This window comes from Akebia trifoliata, chromosome 11, assembly GCF_017979445.1.
Source record: "Akebia trifoliata isolate Shusen 1 chromosome 11, ASM1797944v1, whole genome shotgun sequence".
NCBI lineage: Eukaryota > Viridiplantae > Streptophyta > Magnoliopsida > Ranunculales > Lardizabalaceae > Akebia > Akebia trifoliata.
The window spans coordinates 228,309-245,221 of NC_141385.1; the positions used below are offsets into that span (position 1 = coordinate 228,309).

The 16,913-nt window shown below is 34.7% G+C and overlaps 2 protein-coding genes across 6 annotated transcripts; one reads left to right on the forward strand and one right to left on the reverse strand.

Moving 5' to 3' along the window:
• Positions 1 to 247: 247 nt before the first annotated feature.
• On the reverse strand, positions 248 to 5,158 carry LOC147390077 (Calcium-dependent lipid-binding (CaLB domain) family protein). 5 transcript variants are annotated; one of them, XM_086459708.1, is made up of 4 exons: positions 5,015 to 5,158; positions 4,078 to 4,248; positions 2,663 to 2,758; positions 248 to 808 (listed from the first exon to the last, which is right to left on the reverse strand). In XM_086459708.1, the coding sequence occupies exons 2-4, from the start codon at positions 4,186 to 4,188 to the stop codon at positions 503 to 505; spliced, it is 513 nt and encodes a 170-aa protein (XP_086315834.1). In that variant the 5' UTR covers positions 4,189 to 4,248; positions 5,015 to 5,158; the 3' UTR covers positions 248 to 502. The 5 variants fall into 5 exon arrangements, with proteins under 5 accessions (XP_086315834.1, XP_086315837.1, XP_086315835.1 ...); XM_086459711.1 differs by having other exon boundaries at positions 4,078 to 4,221; positions 5,015 to 5,151; XM_086459709.1 differs by having other exon boundaries at positions 4,078 to 4,245; positions 5,015 to 5,138.
• Positions 5,159 to 9,648: 4,490 nt separating this feature from the next.
• Positions 9,649 to 16,854, forward strand: LOC147390078 (C2 and GRAM domain-containing protein At1g03370-like). Its single transcript, XM_086457560.1, has 9 exons — positions 9,649 to 10,458; positions 10,806 to 12,101; positions 12,974 to 13,156; positions 13,353 to 13,636; positions 13,731 to 13,847; positions 14,053 to 14,315; positions 15,274 to 15,442; positions 15,620 to 15,892; positions 16,037 to 16,854. The coding sequence occupies exons 1-9, from the start codon at positions 10,110 to 10,112 to the stop codon at positions 16,226 to 16,228; spliced, it is 3,126 nt and encodes a 1,041-aa protein (XP_086313686.1). The 5' UTR covers positions 9,649 to 10,109; the 3' UTR covers positions 16,229 to 16,854.
• The last annotated feature ends 59 nt before the right edge of the window (positions 16,855 to 16,913 follow it).

The following is a 16,913-nucleotide window of genomic DNA, read 5'->3' on the forward strand; positions in this document are numbered from 1 at the left end:
GCCACAAAAAGATTATTGAAACTAATTAGTGGCTAAAATAGGATTAGTAATCAATCAAGCCCAATTGAATTCCTCCCCGACCCCACCCCGGCAAGGCATTTTTCAAGAGAGGACAGGACACCCATAACGTTTGGACAAAGAAAACAGCAAATTCAAGATTTCGATGAGTGTTGGATCCTGCAACATGTTCGTTGATGATGATCCTAGGAACCAAAATCAGAATGGTCTGGCTATTGCTACTCATTGGTTTAGCCCATCGAAAACAATCTTGCCTATCATATAAAACACAATGCATCTTACAAATCCTACATCATAATTGTGGCCCACCATTTCATCAAAATCAAGACCATTTAATTGGTGAGCCACTTCTTTGATGGACCATAACCCAATAGAATACTAAACTAATGATCCCAATCATCAAGTAAATTGTTTGGGTTTGAGCAAGATATGGTTAGCATCAGAAACATAAAATACGACTCCATTTCTAAATCCTACACACACACTACTTTGTCTTACTGGAAGCAGTAGAAGGGTGATCAACCCATTTGAGCTTCAAGTCAATCTCCCCAGACTCAACTCCACAAAGCCTCAAACAAACATCCTGCACAACTTCACCATCTACACAACTTATATAGCTCTCTCTAACTAAACAATTGTCTCTATCTGGAACCACTGTCCTTATCCTCGTCTCGCCTGCTGATGCCTTTAAGACCCGTTTCAGCCTCGCTGCCGATGCAACTGGTTGAAGGTTGACGTGTGCATATCCCATCTTATCGTCCGCCTTGAACCTGTCTTTATCGAACACCTCCTGTCGGGGAATAAAACAACCCTGAATGTGTTATAGAAGTCTCATTTCTAACAACAGTGTTGATAGCAGCTTGAAATTCAAATTTACTAACTAATTTGTTTGACATACACTGGTCATAGTTAATTATTTCCTGGCAAAGATGAGAGAAAAATAGACTAGATTAGTTATCGAGGGTTATGGAAAGATAAACAGAAGAAAAAAAAAAAGCCATTTCATTTGGTAAGAATCTTTGAGAACATGTGTCAAGTATTGGGATTAATATACTATCTAGAGTCCACACATAATATGCATCTGACAATTATTTCATTTGGTGAGAATCTTTAAGAACTTCTGTCAAGTATTGATTAATTTACTAGGGGAAGGGCACATGCGATGCAATGAGAATAACTATTGTATTTCATTTATGGTTACAGAAATAATTTTTAAGAATAATATAAGAATTTCAGACTCAAACAAATATCACTGGAAAGATCTAGGAAAGGTTTTCCAATTGTTCTGTTTGACGATGACAAGTCAACCGTAAAAGTAGGGAAATATATTCATGTTTTATCTCTTCTTTGTAATAAACACAAAATTCGAAACATATTTTTACCCTATAAAATTGTTTTAAAAATAATTATATATACCACTTCTCCAATGATGCTAGGGCACAATAGAGAAGGAAGCAGAATGCCAGCATTTAAAGGGACATCATTCAAACACTACAGTAAGCAAGCTCTTAATGTTATACCCATGTTATTCTGACAAAATTACATTTGTGAAATTAGGGCAGATCATGTGGCACTCTTTCGAACAAAGAGAATGGTTAAACTAAGGGATCTCTCACCTGATTCTAAGCCTACTATTCATTAAAGATTTTAACTAGGATAGTCTCCAAACAAGAATTTATGGCATGTTTATTTTTGCCCTTTTATATTATTTTCTCCCTATAATTAAAGGGTATTCTTAATTTATTGAGACACAATTTTGTTGTTTTAATTCACCCATTTTATTTTAGTTTCTATTACTGACCATGGAAAAGAAATGAGCCTTAAATACTTCACTGGTATTTGATTGTTGTGGCTCCATACATCATTCTGTTTCCAATTTATTGGTTATTTCCTGTGCTAATGCGATTTTGGGCTGTGGTGTCCAAAAAGAGCTAAATTGATTGAGAAGTCAGTTCCAAGAAGTGCAACAACCCATTGAGAATGGGGTCCCACCTTATGCTACACTTTCTTAATCAATAGCATTTAAGTCAACCAGCCTGCCAGGCACCTTGAAAAGTTCAAAAGAAAAGAAGTGGGGCGTACAGTTATAGATGATGTTCACATTTTGTCATTGCATGTATAAACTAAACTAGTTTTTGTTCCCTTCAGTATCTCATCACAATCAAGCAAAACCCCACAAGACAATGGCAGGACTGAAATATAAAGATATCAAATTCTTGTGAAGGAAAGAGATGGAGCAAGTTGGCAAAGAAATATTCTAAGCTTCCAGACTTCTTAAAATAATCATACCCATAGACAATCTTGGAATATGTACAGTAAGCAATTAAAAATACCTTAAAAAAACATGGTACAGCTGAAAATTGAAATATTCAAACCAGTGTGTTTGTTCCTACCATATCATATCACGGTCAAACAAAATCTAACAAGATAAGGAACGGATTAAAATATATGAATTTTAAATTGCTATAAAGGAAACTGACAAGTAAGTTGGAATTGAATATTAAAAGCTTTTTGACTCATCTTTTAAAATATAAAGGTAGGACACAATCTTGGAATATGAACAATAAGCAATTACGAATACCAAAAAGAAAGGAAAGCAGATCTGAATTCTGGATATCGAAATATTCGACCATAAGGAACTTACCAAGTTAAGAAGTCCAACGGGTTCAGTAACGGAGAGAATTAATTCTTCATTCCAAACGGGATTTAGGCAACTGTTGATAACCTTGGTCTTTGCAGTCTATTACAGACAGTAAATATTGAGTGAGTGACTGCTTCAAAGATTTAAATTGATTAAGAAAACTTAACAGAGATCACGTGAGCAGACTCCATTGTCTATTTATTATATTTTAATTTCTTTTACTTTGTTAAACAAGCTTATATGTCATAGTCAAATCGTTAATTTCTAGTTGTGGTTGAGAGATATAAACAATTTTTTAATACTTTGCCCTATAGACACGGGTGAGATATGTATACACATGAAAATTGATAATTTTCCCAAATATATGCATTTTAATTTGTCTAACATAGTAAATTCTATAGCTATAAATCAGATCGATTAAAAAAAAAACTTCTATAAATCAGGGAAAGGCATAAATGAGTCTGACTGTTTCAATTTAGATACCAAACTAACATGAGAAAAGTCATTCCTTAATAACCTATGCAAGATCAAGATGGATGTTTTTTATTGTATAGTCAATTTTATCAATAAACATTACTTAGACCTAAAAAAGCAATATAGAGAAATCGTCAAAAAGGTTGATGAGAGAGACATCCATGAGAGTTGAAGAGAAATACCACATTTTCTTCCTGTCTCTGGTATAGCAAACTATTGAAGAATAAGAAAGGACACGAGAGAATGAACCCAAGGAAGGCTGGAACATCTCATCTATGCCGTTTCTCAAATATTGAGGTCGATAGACCGATGTAAAGAGATTTCACACAATTGTTTACTCGGTCCTCAACCAAACCCTCCTTTACCTAGGCACGGGAACCATAATGCATGCCTAAAACTCAACAGTTGGCCTAATTAACAGCTAGAACATTCACCTCCCTATCGAAGTTTGAAGTCCAAGTTATGAACTAATCATTGATTAATATTTTCATTTTTATGGGTTCTTGGGAAATTTACTGCAACAACATTCCAAAAAGGAAAAAAACAAGGATGAATTACCATTTCGTGAGCTGAAAATGAGTTATTTACAATTCCGGCTAACTGTTCATTTTAATTACCAAAATGTGAATGATCACGTTTTCATTAAAAAAATTCAGAACGATAACGAATTCGGCAGTTTTAAAGTGCCTATTTTGCAGGTTTAAAGTGACTAATTGGAAATAATCACTTTAAACCTGCGAAATAGTCACTTTAAAAACCTCCGAATTCGTTATCGTTCATGTTTTGGTAATTAAAATGAACAGTGAGCCAGAATCGTTAATTCATCATAAGTTAATCACTTTTTCGTAAATATCCCAAAAAACAACAACATAAATATAAGTATGCATTTCCAATAATTGGGTAATAAACAGAGATAAAATGAAGCGAAAGAACTTAAGAGAGACCTGATTACCCAGCTTGACCACGACATACGGATCGCTAGTTCTGAAATCCCGGATTACCAACTGTTTACCTTGCACGACAACCACTTTCACCAGCCCAATAGTCTCCCCCATATATATATTTCTGCTTCTACTAAATCATCAATTCTGGATCCAACAAAATCACCACCCCTGCTGAAACATGGAGAGCCTAATACTGTTCAGAGAAAGCCCAATTGAAACCAAACTTTGACGTAAAATGCAACTCCAATTATCAACAAGTACAACTGAACTTAAATTTCAATAAGAAACATAAGCAACATTTCATTTAAATAAGAAATTCTTAACAGCTAGAATAATTGTTTTCTTATCTGATCTAGAAAAAAAAGAAGCTTTGACAAGATATTTATAGTTCTTCATCCAAAACATGTATTGAAGAAAAAACCCACAAACTATATCTGTAAAAAATCAAGAAATTAATTGTCTTAGAAGGGAAAAATCACTGTAAATTAAGAAACTTTTATACAGTAAAACTATACTTTTTGGCACAAAAAATGGCTGAAAATAGGAGTAAATAAATAATTATGAATTTAAATATATAAAAGATAATCAAACCGAAATTCCAGTAAAAATTAGAAAAATAAATAAATAATAACATCCAAACAAAGAAAATTTTAGGTCTTTTTTAACACTAGATCCATATCAAGTATAATGGATAAACCCACCATGCTAAAACTCAAAAAAGGGGGAAAAAACACACCTTTTAGTTCTTTCGATTCGAAGAAAATCCACCATAACAGAACCGCCATTTTTAGAATAAGAAAAAAAAGAATAAAAACTTGATAATTAAATTTAAAACGAAATCTCGAGAAGAGAAACAAAACAGCCATTTTTCTAATTAAGCAGCAAAACCAGAAACCACTTTAACTTCCAAAACCGCCATAAAAGAAAAACAACTTACCAGCTAACTCCACCTCCTCCTCTGCTCGCACTTCCTTCTCCTTGAAGTTTGCCCAAGTGTGAAAAAGAGGCAGTTTCCGCGTTTTACCCGGCATTTTATGGTAACCGTCAGTTCCAGGTCACTATTGTTTTTTTAAGTGATAAAACAAGGACACTTTATGTGGGCCTCACCACTTAAAAATCTAATTGACCGCTACGTGTCGGTCACTACTGACATTAGAAGACCAAGACCAAGACTAAGAATGGGTCTCCACGTTTTATAGTCAAGTTTTTTTTGGATAATATACTTTCATGATTCAGATTCATCAAATATTCAGTGACCTTCACCTAAAATGCCATGTGTCACAATCTTAAGAGTCTCTCAATCCAAAGATCTCAGTAGATTGTGAATCTAGAGGAAACTTCCTTTAGACTGGCAGCAAATTCGGCTGAAATTGTTGAATAAAGTTGATGATTAGGTGTGGTTTGAGTGCCCAGCAGAAGCGCTTCTCAGTCTAATGGAACTGGGCGGGTCAAATGGGAGTTTGCGTGCTCCCATCAAAATCACTTCTGAGTGCGTTGGAATTGAGGATCAACATAACTGTGGTTGGTGTCCTAATCCAATTAAGACGAATCCAAAGTTTGACATACTAGACTCGCATCACAATTCCACAAATCTATCTATAATTTAAGGAAAAAGTAATCAAACAAGAAGGGTGTTAGTTAAATCAAGAGTGCTTCTATTGCCACACTAATTTTTACTAAGAGCACTTAAGATGTATGCTACATTCTTCTTGATGTCACATGAATTGGGAGTGCTCTTAATAAACTTTGGTGTGGCTATAGAATATCTAAAAATCAAAATGTTTATCAATTAATCAACTAATAAGATAAATTTTTTAGAGAAATTATATCGCCACACCAACTTCTTTTAAAAGCATCTTAATTCATATGCAAATCATCGAAGAATTAGTACATATCTTAGGTGCTCTTAGTAAAAGTTGGTGTGGCAGTAGAATTTTTTTTTTTTTTTAAATCATTTGACTTCAATATTTTAAATCTCATTAAGGAAATAAGATTTTTAAAGAGATTAAAGATACTATTTTTGTTTGAATCTTACAATAATTTAGTCAAATAACATTTTTTTTTCCTTAAATAACCATCAATTTTCATCAAATGTATGATATTCATATAACCCAAAAAAAAAAAAAAAACATCTATCATTTTCATCGATCCCAATGCAACTTTGAGTGTTATTCCAAATCATTTTTTTTTCTTTTTTATTAGAATCGTTATAATATGACGCTCCCATCATAAAAGTGTAGATCAGTTGCCTTGGGAAACACAATTTTTATATATTGTGATTATGCATATCTCAATATAAATGATCTACGATTTTATGATGGAAGGGGGGGGGGGGTGTTAGAAAACCCTTCGAATTATTTTTATTGAAGATATTCAAAAATGTTATTTAATCTTATTTGTATAATCTTTAAAAATATTTAACACCTTTTAATTTTTTCTGAATTTATTCAAATATCATACTTCTATATTTTACATTATTATGGTAACAAATTTCTTATCACATTGAAATGAAAAAAAATAAAAAAAAGCCTTGAGGGAGAGTTTTTTTCAATGACGTGTCAGTCTGTTGGTGTTTTGCATCGTCTTTTTGCTATATGGGAACTTCCATTGAACTCGTTCTCAATAAATATCCCGATCACCGACAACATTTGAGGTGCACAAGACAACTGTAATTTTTTGGATTTGCCCACTATTTGGGATTTGAAAGCAATAGAACTAAAAATGTTTTGAAATTGAAACTTCAAGGATGTAGTATACACCTTATATTATAGAATCATGGTTTTAAATCTCGTCTGAGACCGAGACAACTCGCCTGATGAGACGAGTTGACAAGTAGTCTCAAACAGACGGTTTGTCCTGGTTCTAAGGCATTTTTAAAAATCATGTCTTGATCGACTCAAATATATCAGATATCTCACCAGAGACAATTCAGTCTCGTTCATAGACGAGACGAGACATCAAAACGAGTTTTAAAACCATGTATATAATTGGAAAACATCCTAGATGGATTGTAGCTTACAATATAAGGGTGTTAATATGTATCTGAAGCCAATTAGCCGATTTTGTTAATAGGTACCCAATTATCTGAAGTATCTTAAACCAATTAATTTTGAATTTATTATCATGAATTTGATTATTTTTCCGTCGATAACATTCTCAGGGATCATATGGTGAATTTAATTTACTTATAACGAGGTTAAGTAATTTAATTTTAAGGTAATTAAGCGTAAATGTACTTCAACTAAAATTGCAATCGAATTAAAATGTGGAGTATTTGTTATTTATCTTTTTTTTTTTTACACAAATGTTTGGGTATATTTCCCACTCCTTTTCAATCCAAACAAGAAATAAAGATTCCAACTCTTAATATTTTTTGGATTCTCTTTTTGAAAGGTTGATTTGCTTTAAGAATTCATTTGTAGTATGAACTATATTAAGTAATAGATTACATTTATAAAATAATAAAAAAACTTCTATCTTACTGAGTCTTGGAAGGATGCCCATTGGATAATGGGTATTTGTTGGTTCGATTTTGATTTTATGGATTTCATACCTAGAACCAAATTCAAAATTTTATTTAGATTTTGATTCTAAGTATATGTGAAACCAAATCAAAATCAAGTGAGACATCTTAGTACAAACATCACACCTATAAGGTATTTTTTTTTTGTATCGGGATGGGTTCTGTCGACTCAAGAAATAACACAAGATATTGATTTTATAAACACAAAGTACAATAGTTGAAAATTATCTCCGACATAAGTATCAATGGAATATGTATTGTTGAGATATACATAAAATCTCAGTAGTTGGATTTTTTGTTTACATGGTCAAGATCTTTTGTAATTTCTTGAGTCAACGATACCCACACCTGTTTGTATTTATTGGTAGATTATAACTAATAGGTGAAAACATGTTTTGAATCTAGATCTGATATCAACACACATAGACTTTAACTAACTTAGCAAGTTGGTATCTTTACACTACTAAGTGGGGAAAAATTGAGGATACCCTATTTTTTAATGACTAGTGATAATTTGACGCTCTTTTTTTCAAGCGACCCCAATACATTGCCTAACCTGGCAGTTATAGAATCGTAAATCTTTTTCTTCTGTATCCCAAAGCAAATGATCCACAATTCTAGGGTGGGGGTGTTAATGGTTTTAGAGTGTTTTTACTCTTATCCACATTGTTTATGAGCATTGGGCTCTTCTTGTGTAGACTTCATAAAAAAGATGTCTATTTCGTTCCCTCCATAAATGATAAATTGTGGCACAAAATGCCACATAGAGCATTTGTTTGAGAGTAGGGCTATTCTGGAATTGACTCATAATAAATTGGGCTTCTAAATTCAAGTTTTGAACCAGACGAGTAATCCCAAACCTAAATATAGGTATTAACAACATGAATGAAACAAGCGTTTTTGAAGAACAAAATTTGATCGTACTTTGATATTTAGCAATTTTTCTTAGTTCTCTTAGTTTTACAATATCGTTCAATTTCTCTTAATTTTACAACACCATTAAGCTATTTAAGCAAATTATTTATTTTTATAAAATCAAATAAATTAATGAAACTATACCAGTAACTAGTCTCTTTATTCACAGCAAAACCCTAAGATTCTTCAAGGGGGAAAAAAAAACCCAGGATTTTTAAGGAATCCGAATCTTATGCACCCACACCTCAATGGAAGAGGAACAGATCCTCCGTAGCACCTTGTAACTCTTCTTCTACAACCCACAAAATATCACTTAAAAAAAAAGATAACAATTCAGATCTCTTATACTTATGGTTTGGATTAGATTTGATCTTTTATTTTATTTTTAAAATAGTCTTTTTTTAATATGATCCATGATAATGGAAATAGACACTCATTAAATCTACAATTTTCAAACACTTTTTAATGGTGTAGTTTAAATTTATGGTTGATGTAGCATTATCTTATCCATGTAAGTGAGGTATAGAGTGCTACAGCGGATTTATTCCCCAATATAAGCCACAATCCAAGCATGGTTTTAAAACTTGTCCGATACCGAGATGTATCGCCCAAGTTAGCTCGATATCAGAGTTGAACGAGACCAACTCACAAAGTCAGTTTTTGATCGAGATTTATGAGTCACAGTTCAATTTATTGATTTGTCTCACGAGACGTCTCAAACGTATAGGAAAACTCATCCAAGACGACTTAGTATCGGAGCTGAACGAGACAAGATGAAATACCGAGTCTAAAAACCATGAATCCAAGGCATTAATGCCTAAAACATCTTTTTTTAAATGTTTTTTTCTTGAATTGTGGCTTACATGTCATGTATTGAGGGGTGGGAGTAGTATTTAAATCCTCCACCTTGATGCATACGATTTGGACTCTTTTTTAAGTGGTTGAAGACGAGGGTTTTTCGTCATTTAATTTTCTATGATCCACATACAAATTCAACGGTCAAGGGGCTTGTAATTAATTTGGAATCGCAGGGCAGGGGCATCTCCAAATATCTACCAAAGACTGAACGTTTGACTATGCAGAAAATTGCATCTAATTATTTCCAAGCTATTAATGGATTAATGGATTAATGGATTCCAGAGACATAATTCAGAGAGAGAGAGAGCAAATGAAACGTTTACGCGTTAAACAGACAAGAATAGAACCCGCGAAGGAAAGTCTCTCTCTCTCACTTCTGTGGATAATGGATTTGGTTCGCTTTTAATAATTATTTCAATTCTTCATTCCGATTTCTTACACCGATCTTACTCGGTTCTTCGTATCTCGATTTTTTCTTTCATTTTCCCCCTCTTTCCCTAATTATTTGTTCCAAATTGAGAAAAATTACAGTTTTGTGTTTCTGATGACAGATTTCAGTCCTATATATTATCTTAGAATTTTCATTTTCGTTGATCTTCGTTATATTTTTCTGTTTCGACACGTTCTGTTATTTTTTTGTATTTTCTAACTGCAAAATGAGCCATCTTTTTGAATTGGGGATGTTTAATTTTCTCTAAAATCTTGGCGTGCTTTTGACTTTTGAGGGGGAAAAAAAATGAAGCTTTTTGTGTGTACGGTAGAAGCTCGGAATCTACGAGCAATGGATCTCAATGGTTTGAGTGATCCTTTCGTCCGTTTACAGCTAGGAAAGCAAAAATTCAAGACTAAAGTGGTGAAGAAAAACTTGAATCCTTCATGGGGTGAAGAATTCAGTTTTCGAGTTGATGATCTCAATGAGAAGCTCATTGTCTCTGTTTTGGATGAAGATAAGTACTTCAACAATGACTTTGTGGGCCAATTGAAATTGCCAGTCTCGAAGGTCTTCGACGCGGAGGATAAGAGCCTAGGGACCACTTGGTATACTCTTCAACCCAAGAATAAGAAGTCCAAGAACCGAAATTGTGGTAAATATTCAAAATTCTGGCTGCCCATTTGTCTAATTGTAATTGTTCTTGTTTTTACTAGTATTCATTGTTGATTGGAAATTGGGTTTTAGTGGTCTGATAGAAGTTGTTTCGTATGAAATCTTTATTTAGTGTGGTACTATATTTTAAATGCTTTAGAGCAAAATAGTTACTCTAGCGCACATATATTTAATGTTTTTTTTTCTATGGAGAAAATTTTAATTGAAAGTGTAGAACTTGTGGCCTTGAGGGTATGATAATTGAAAGCAAATTCGTTGCTTGAAGTCTGGTTTACTCGTTGTAAGTCTTAACTGTTGGATTGTTTTTTGTTCTGTTTCTTTTCATAGGTGAAATTCTTCTTACAATATCATTGATACAACACAACTCTTTCCTAGATGTAAGACAGTCTTGTAATGGTGATCGTTCATTGCATATGGAGAAATGTGCCGACCAAATAAGTGAATCATCTTCACGATCTTTAAATAGTCCCTTAAGATCATCTTTAAATATCCCTTTAAGATCATCAGTAAATATCCCGTTAAGATCATCTTTCACAATGGGAACAGAAGAATCGAATTCTTTAAAGGAAGAAAAGTCGTCTGTACATAACTTTCCTCGTCTTCTTGCTCAAATTTTTCATAAAAATGGGGAAACAGCATCCACCAGCAGCAGAGGTCTTGCTGTTTCAGAATTAGTCGAAACACTCAACTCTAAGGTTCACGAAAACAAGTTTGAAGAGTGGTCTTCTGATAGCACTTTTGACGAAGCAATGAGAAGCATGGAGTCAAACGATCAAGGAGGGGAAGTTCCCAGCAATTTATTGGGAGGAATACTTCTGAACCAGTCTTATGTGGTTGCACCGCCTGACCTGAATTCTCTGCTCTTTTCACCTGATTCAAAATTTTCAAAATCTTTGGCAGAGATGCAAGGAACTACGGAACTGCAACAAGGGCCTTGGACATATGAGAATGGTGGGAAGATACTGAAAAGAAATGTTACCTACTTAATGGCTGCTACTAAATTAATCAAGTCTGTGAAAGCCACTGAGGAGCAAATGTATCTCAAAGCTGATGGGAAGATTTTTGTAGTTTTAACAAGTGTAAGCACACCGGATATTGTGTATGGGAGCACCTTCAAGACAGAATTGCTTTATTGTATAACACCAGGCCCCGAGCTACCATCTGGAGAACAATCATCACAGTTGGTAGTATCATGGCGTGTGAACTTTCTTAAGAGCACAATGATGAGAGGAATGATAGAAGGTGGAGCCAGACAAGGTCTTAAGGGCAGTTTTGAGCAGTTTGCTGATTTGTTATCTCAGAATGTTAAGCCGGTCGATTTAAAAGATCTTGGGTCCAGCAAGGAGCAGGTTTTGGCTTCTTTGCAAGTGGAGCCCCAGTCGGATTGGAAGCTGGCGACTCATTATTTTTTGAATTTCACTGTGCTTTCCACTGTTTTTATAGGGTTGTATATACTTACACACATCTTGCTTGGCATGCCGAGTATGATCCAAGGGCTCGAGTTCCCTGGTTTAGACTTGCCTGATTCAATCGGTGAAGTGATTGTGTGCGGGATTCTTGTTCTCCAAGGTGAACGAGTTCTGGAAATGTTAGCACGTTTCATGCAGGCCCGAAATCAAAAAGGTAAAATACTCATGTTTGGTAATTGCTTGCACCTTATAAATAGGGAAATGCTAACGTCCAAGACCTCATGGGGACATTAGCATTCTCTACCACATTTACTTTCATATAATATTCTTGCCCATTTTATCTTTTAGTGAAAAAGACATGAGTATGTTGGTCTTTTACATAATAAATGCATTATGCCCTTAATAAATACATTTATTATGTTGGTATTGGTTGTCAAAGCATTTACTACAACCAAGGCAGTTAAATCCAAAGAGTAAACATGCCCTTAATATTATTATGCACAAGACAAGCATTTATTATATAAAGCATTAAGACTGATATACCTTTGTCTTTTTCACTAAAAGACGAAATAAGCAAGGATATTATTGGAAAGTGAATGTGGTGGAAAATGCTAACGTCCCCATGAGGTCTTGGACGTTAGCATTCCCCTATATTATATATATGATGATGATGATGACTACTTCTATGGAGTAAAGCTGTGGATAAATTAAAGAGGATTTCAATGGTTCACTAATAACTAGGAGAGCTCTTGCTTTGTTCACTCATGTTACAATATGAAAACAAGGTTCTGACCTCCGAAGTATTCTAGCAATGAGTGGAAACTAGGCTCATATGTCTTTTTCTTGGAACATTCTTTTAGTTTCATGCCATTAGCTTTAAGAATATCACTTGTATTGCTGGACATTTAATGGTCTTCCTTCATCAGAGCCACCATAATTTTGGGTTCCCTAGCTGTGGGCGTGCAGCTTGCACTCCCAAAAGAAAGTGTCTCATCTTCTTTTTTTTTTTCTTTTCAAATCACAAATCTATGGTTGTTTGATGATAACTTAAGAGACTAATTCAATTGTTTCACATCATTAATTTAGGCAGTGATCATGGAGTGAAAGCACTAGGGGATGGCTGGTTGCTAACTGTTGCCTTGATTGAAGGAAGTGACATAGCTGCTGTTGAGTCAACTGGTTTCTCAGATCCATACGTGGTCTTTACTTGCAATTGTAAGACAAGAACCAGTTCCATCAAGTTCCAGAAACCTGATCCTCAGTGGAATGGTAAGCTCTCTTCTTCTATTTTTCTAGTTTCTAGTGTCCATTTGCTGCTTGGAGCTACCACTTTGGTCATAAATGTAAGACACCGTCATGCGGTACTTGAACAATTTGATCAGTATCTCTGTATACCGGGTCCAGCCCCATGATTCAATATGTTCCTTGCATTGATGTTGGTCTCAGAACTTTGTTGAACTTGCAGAAATATTTGAATTTGATGCAATGGACGAGCCTCCATCTAAGTTGGAAGTGGAAGTATTTGATTTTGATGGACCTTTTGATGAAGCTACATCTCTGGGACACGCCGAGGTTAATTTCGTAAAATCTTGTTTATCCGATCTTGTGGATGTGTGGATCCCTCTTCAAGGAAAATATGCTCAGGCATGTCAGTCTAAGTTGCACTTAAGAGTTTTCTTGAACAACACAAGGGGTAGCAATGTTGTTAAGGAATACTTAGCGAAGATGGAAAAGGAAGTCGGGAAGAAGGTGAGGAGCTATTGCTTGGGAATTACTTTGTCAGATGTCCATGTTTTTTTTGTTTTGTTTTTTTCTTGAATTTTGACAGGAAAAAATGTTGTAGATAAATGTACGTTCACCTCAAACAAATTCAACATTCCAGAAAGTATTTGGGCTTCCACCAGAGGAATTTCTCATCAATGATTTTACTTGTCACTTGAAGCGCAAGCTACCACTGCAGGTACAATTACACTCATTGAAGATTTGTCATCATTATGAAATTAAATAAATGTTGAGAGATTCTTAATAACCCTACACTTGTCTCCATCTTTTTCCATGTCCTGTGCTCTACTTATTAATTTAATATATGGACCTTATGGTCTATTTAAAGAGTCTACAAGATGCCTATGTTCTTATTTTGTTGATTTATGGTTCATTCTGTACAGGGTCGACTCTTCCTGTCTGCAAGAATATTTGGGTTCCATACAAATATGTTTGGACATGTAACTAAATTCTTCTTTCTCTGGGAGGACATAGAAGACATTCAAGTGCTTTCTCCGACTCTATCATCGATGGGAAGTCCACCTATTCTTATTACTCTCCATCCAGGCAGAGGTCTGGATGCAAGGCATGGGGCAAAGACTATGGATGAGGAAGGCAGGCTGAAGTTCCACTTCCAGACTTTTGTATCTTTTAATGCAGCCCACAGGTACTCATTAACATTGAAAGTACCATGTGATATAAGTTTATAGTATTTAAATACAAAAATTCTAAAATGAGGAGAATCAGATGAAAAATTAAATTTTGTAAAATATATATATATATATATATATATATATATATATATAATGGATTTTTTTTATAGATGATCATCATCATGGTGAGCACAAGTCACTCAATTGTTGAATTAAGCAACATGAACTTCATGTGGCCCCACTTGTAGAAGTATTATGTGCATTCACATATAAAATAAATGTGAACATGCACACACATATTTATGTATCAAATCTCAACATATTCCCAGAAAATATAGTGAAGTATCATATTTCAACAAATCAATTTGTTAAATTTTTTTAAAACAAATATTAAATATACATGAGAATTTGCAAATTAGTAGTAAATAAAACATGTAATGAACAACCCATTAGCATCATTATCCAGAGCATCCTGTAATTGTTATCCTACATACTGGGGTGGGAGACCTGAATCCTATTCTGCCATTCAACTCTATATGTAGAGTTGTATGTTCAGTGAAGTTACACATGATATTTTCTGACTATAACCCCATTATTTTCATCATTCATCTTGGTTTTACATGGCTACATGACCAAAACATCTCAATCGACTTCTTTATTTCCTACTAGGGCTATTGATCTAGCTTTTACTCCAAATGCCTATTTATTGTGTAGCAAAAATCAGTTACAAGAATAATTTCCTAAAATTCCAACTGGCAAGAAGAAACAGAAACTTATACTTTCTCCTAGAGGGCGTTGGATATATATATATATATATATATATATATATATGTGGGTGGGTGGGGGGGGGTATTATTGGTAGAACTGGGTTGCACTTTCAAAATTAGATGCATTTCACAGGTTGCTATTATTTTTCAGTTTTTTTTATGATGTATTTTCCACTGGAAGGGATGAAAATTTTGCATCATACAGGACAATCATGGCATTGTGGAAGGCTAGATCCTTGACTCCCGAGCAGAAGGTACAAATAGTTGAAGAAGAATCCGATGGAAAAAGCCTACAATCTGAGGACAGTGATTCTTTTTTGGGCCTAGAGGATACCAACATGTCAGAGGTTCATTCATCTTCTCTTCCCGTTCCTGTGAGTTCTCTCTCCCCACCTCCCTCCTTGTATTCTTACTGCAACCTTGACTTAATTTCCCCTCCCTGCCCTACAGAAACAGAGTTACAGTGTTTGTCCCTTCGGCAATAGCTGTTTCTGCATTTTAACTGGTGCCAGTAACACCTGACTTTCAAATTGTTTTTGTTGCATTCTCAGATGAACTTCATCATGGAATTGTTTAGTGGAGGTTACATAGAACGTAAAGTAATGGCGAAAGTGGGTTGTCTTGACTATTCTCTTACACCATGGGAATTGGTGAAGCCCGATACATACCAAAGACAAATTAGTTACAAATTTGACAAGCATATTTCTCGCTATGGAGGTGAAGTGACAAGTACCCAGCAAAGATCTCCCTTCTCTGATCGAAATGGATGGGTTATTGAGGAGGTCATGGCCCTCCTTGGAGTTCCATTTGCCGACTATTTCACTGTATGGATCACCACCGGTTTACTTCCTTTTATACCTTTTCAACATTTTTCTTTCCATTTTGTTCTGGTATAGAGAGTCCTGCTTATTGCTTATTTTGAAAAGAGCCCGTAAGTCATAACTATCCCTTTTTTACTTCGCTTGCAGCTTCATGTAAGATATCAAGTTGAGAGCCCTTCAAAATCAAAGGCATGCAATGTCCAAGTATTCTTTGGGATTCTGTGGCTGAAAAGCATACGGCACCAGAAAAGATTCACAAAGAATATTATATCCAATCTGGCTAATCGCCTAAAAACCAAGTACAGTTTAATTGAAAAGGAATTTATACAAGGAATGTAAATGATTTGGTGCAATGCAGTGGGGATTTTTCATAAATTTCCTTGGCAATAGCTAATTTCTGTGAAGGGGTATTACTTGAAGGATGACTATATTCTTCTGTTCCGATCATCTCAGATGTTTGTTTGCAATCCTGTAGTTTGGTGGTTCTATTTGTCCGTTGGAGGTGGGGTGGGGGGGCAATGATATGTTCCAAGACAGACTGCAATTAGAAACTTCCCCGTCCTACTGTAAGGTGCAAGGACGAGTTTCTTGGTTTCGGACACAGAGACCTGACACAAGTTTCAATATGGTCCCAAACAGATGCAACCGTTGATCCTGTGAGCTCAAGTTTCTTTCTTAATGTTCTTGTTTTCTTTATCGTGCTTTTGGGTTCGTATGGAAGCAGAAAAATCCCAGATTAATTGCACCAAGCTTTGATCAAGAATTTGAGTAGGCATTTAGCCCAATCTGAGGAGATCAAGAGTCGGAAAATGGTCATGTAGAAGGTGATTTGAACGTCAAATAACCATAACCATTTGTAATTTCAAAAGCAGATTTCTATTTTATATGCTTGTTCTCCTATTGTCACCAGTAATAAGAAATTAACTGTACACTATAATTACCATTAATCAATAATGTTTGATGTATTGTGCTATTGGATTACTTATATATATATATCAACCTAGAATCGGATCTGGACCCTTAA

Coding starts and splice junctions, on each gene's coding strand:
- LOC147390078 (XM_086457560.1), top strand. CDS start 10,110: ATGAAGCTTTTTGTGTGTACGGTAGAAGCTCGGAATCTACGAGCAATG. Junction 13,157..13,352: donor ACCTGATCCTCAGTGGAATG/GTAAGCTCTCTT, acceptor TTGAACTTGCAG/AAATATTTGAATTTGATGCA. Junction 14,316..15,273: donor TCTTTTAATGCAGCCCACAG/GTACTCATTAAC, acceptor TGCATCATACAG/GACAATCATGGCATTGTGGA.
- LOC147390077 (XM_086459708.1), bottom strand. CDS start 4,188: ATGGGGGAGACTATTGGGCTGGTGAAAGTGGTTGTCGTGCAAGGTAAA. Junction 2,759..4,077: donor TGGTCAAGCTGGGTAATCAG/GTCTCTCTTAAG, acceptor TGTCTGTAATAG/ACTGCAAAGACCAAGGTTAT. Junction 809..2,662: donor CCGTTGGACTTCTTAACTTG/GTAAGTTCCTTA, acceptor ATTCCCCGACAG/GAGGTGTTCGATAAAGACAG.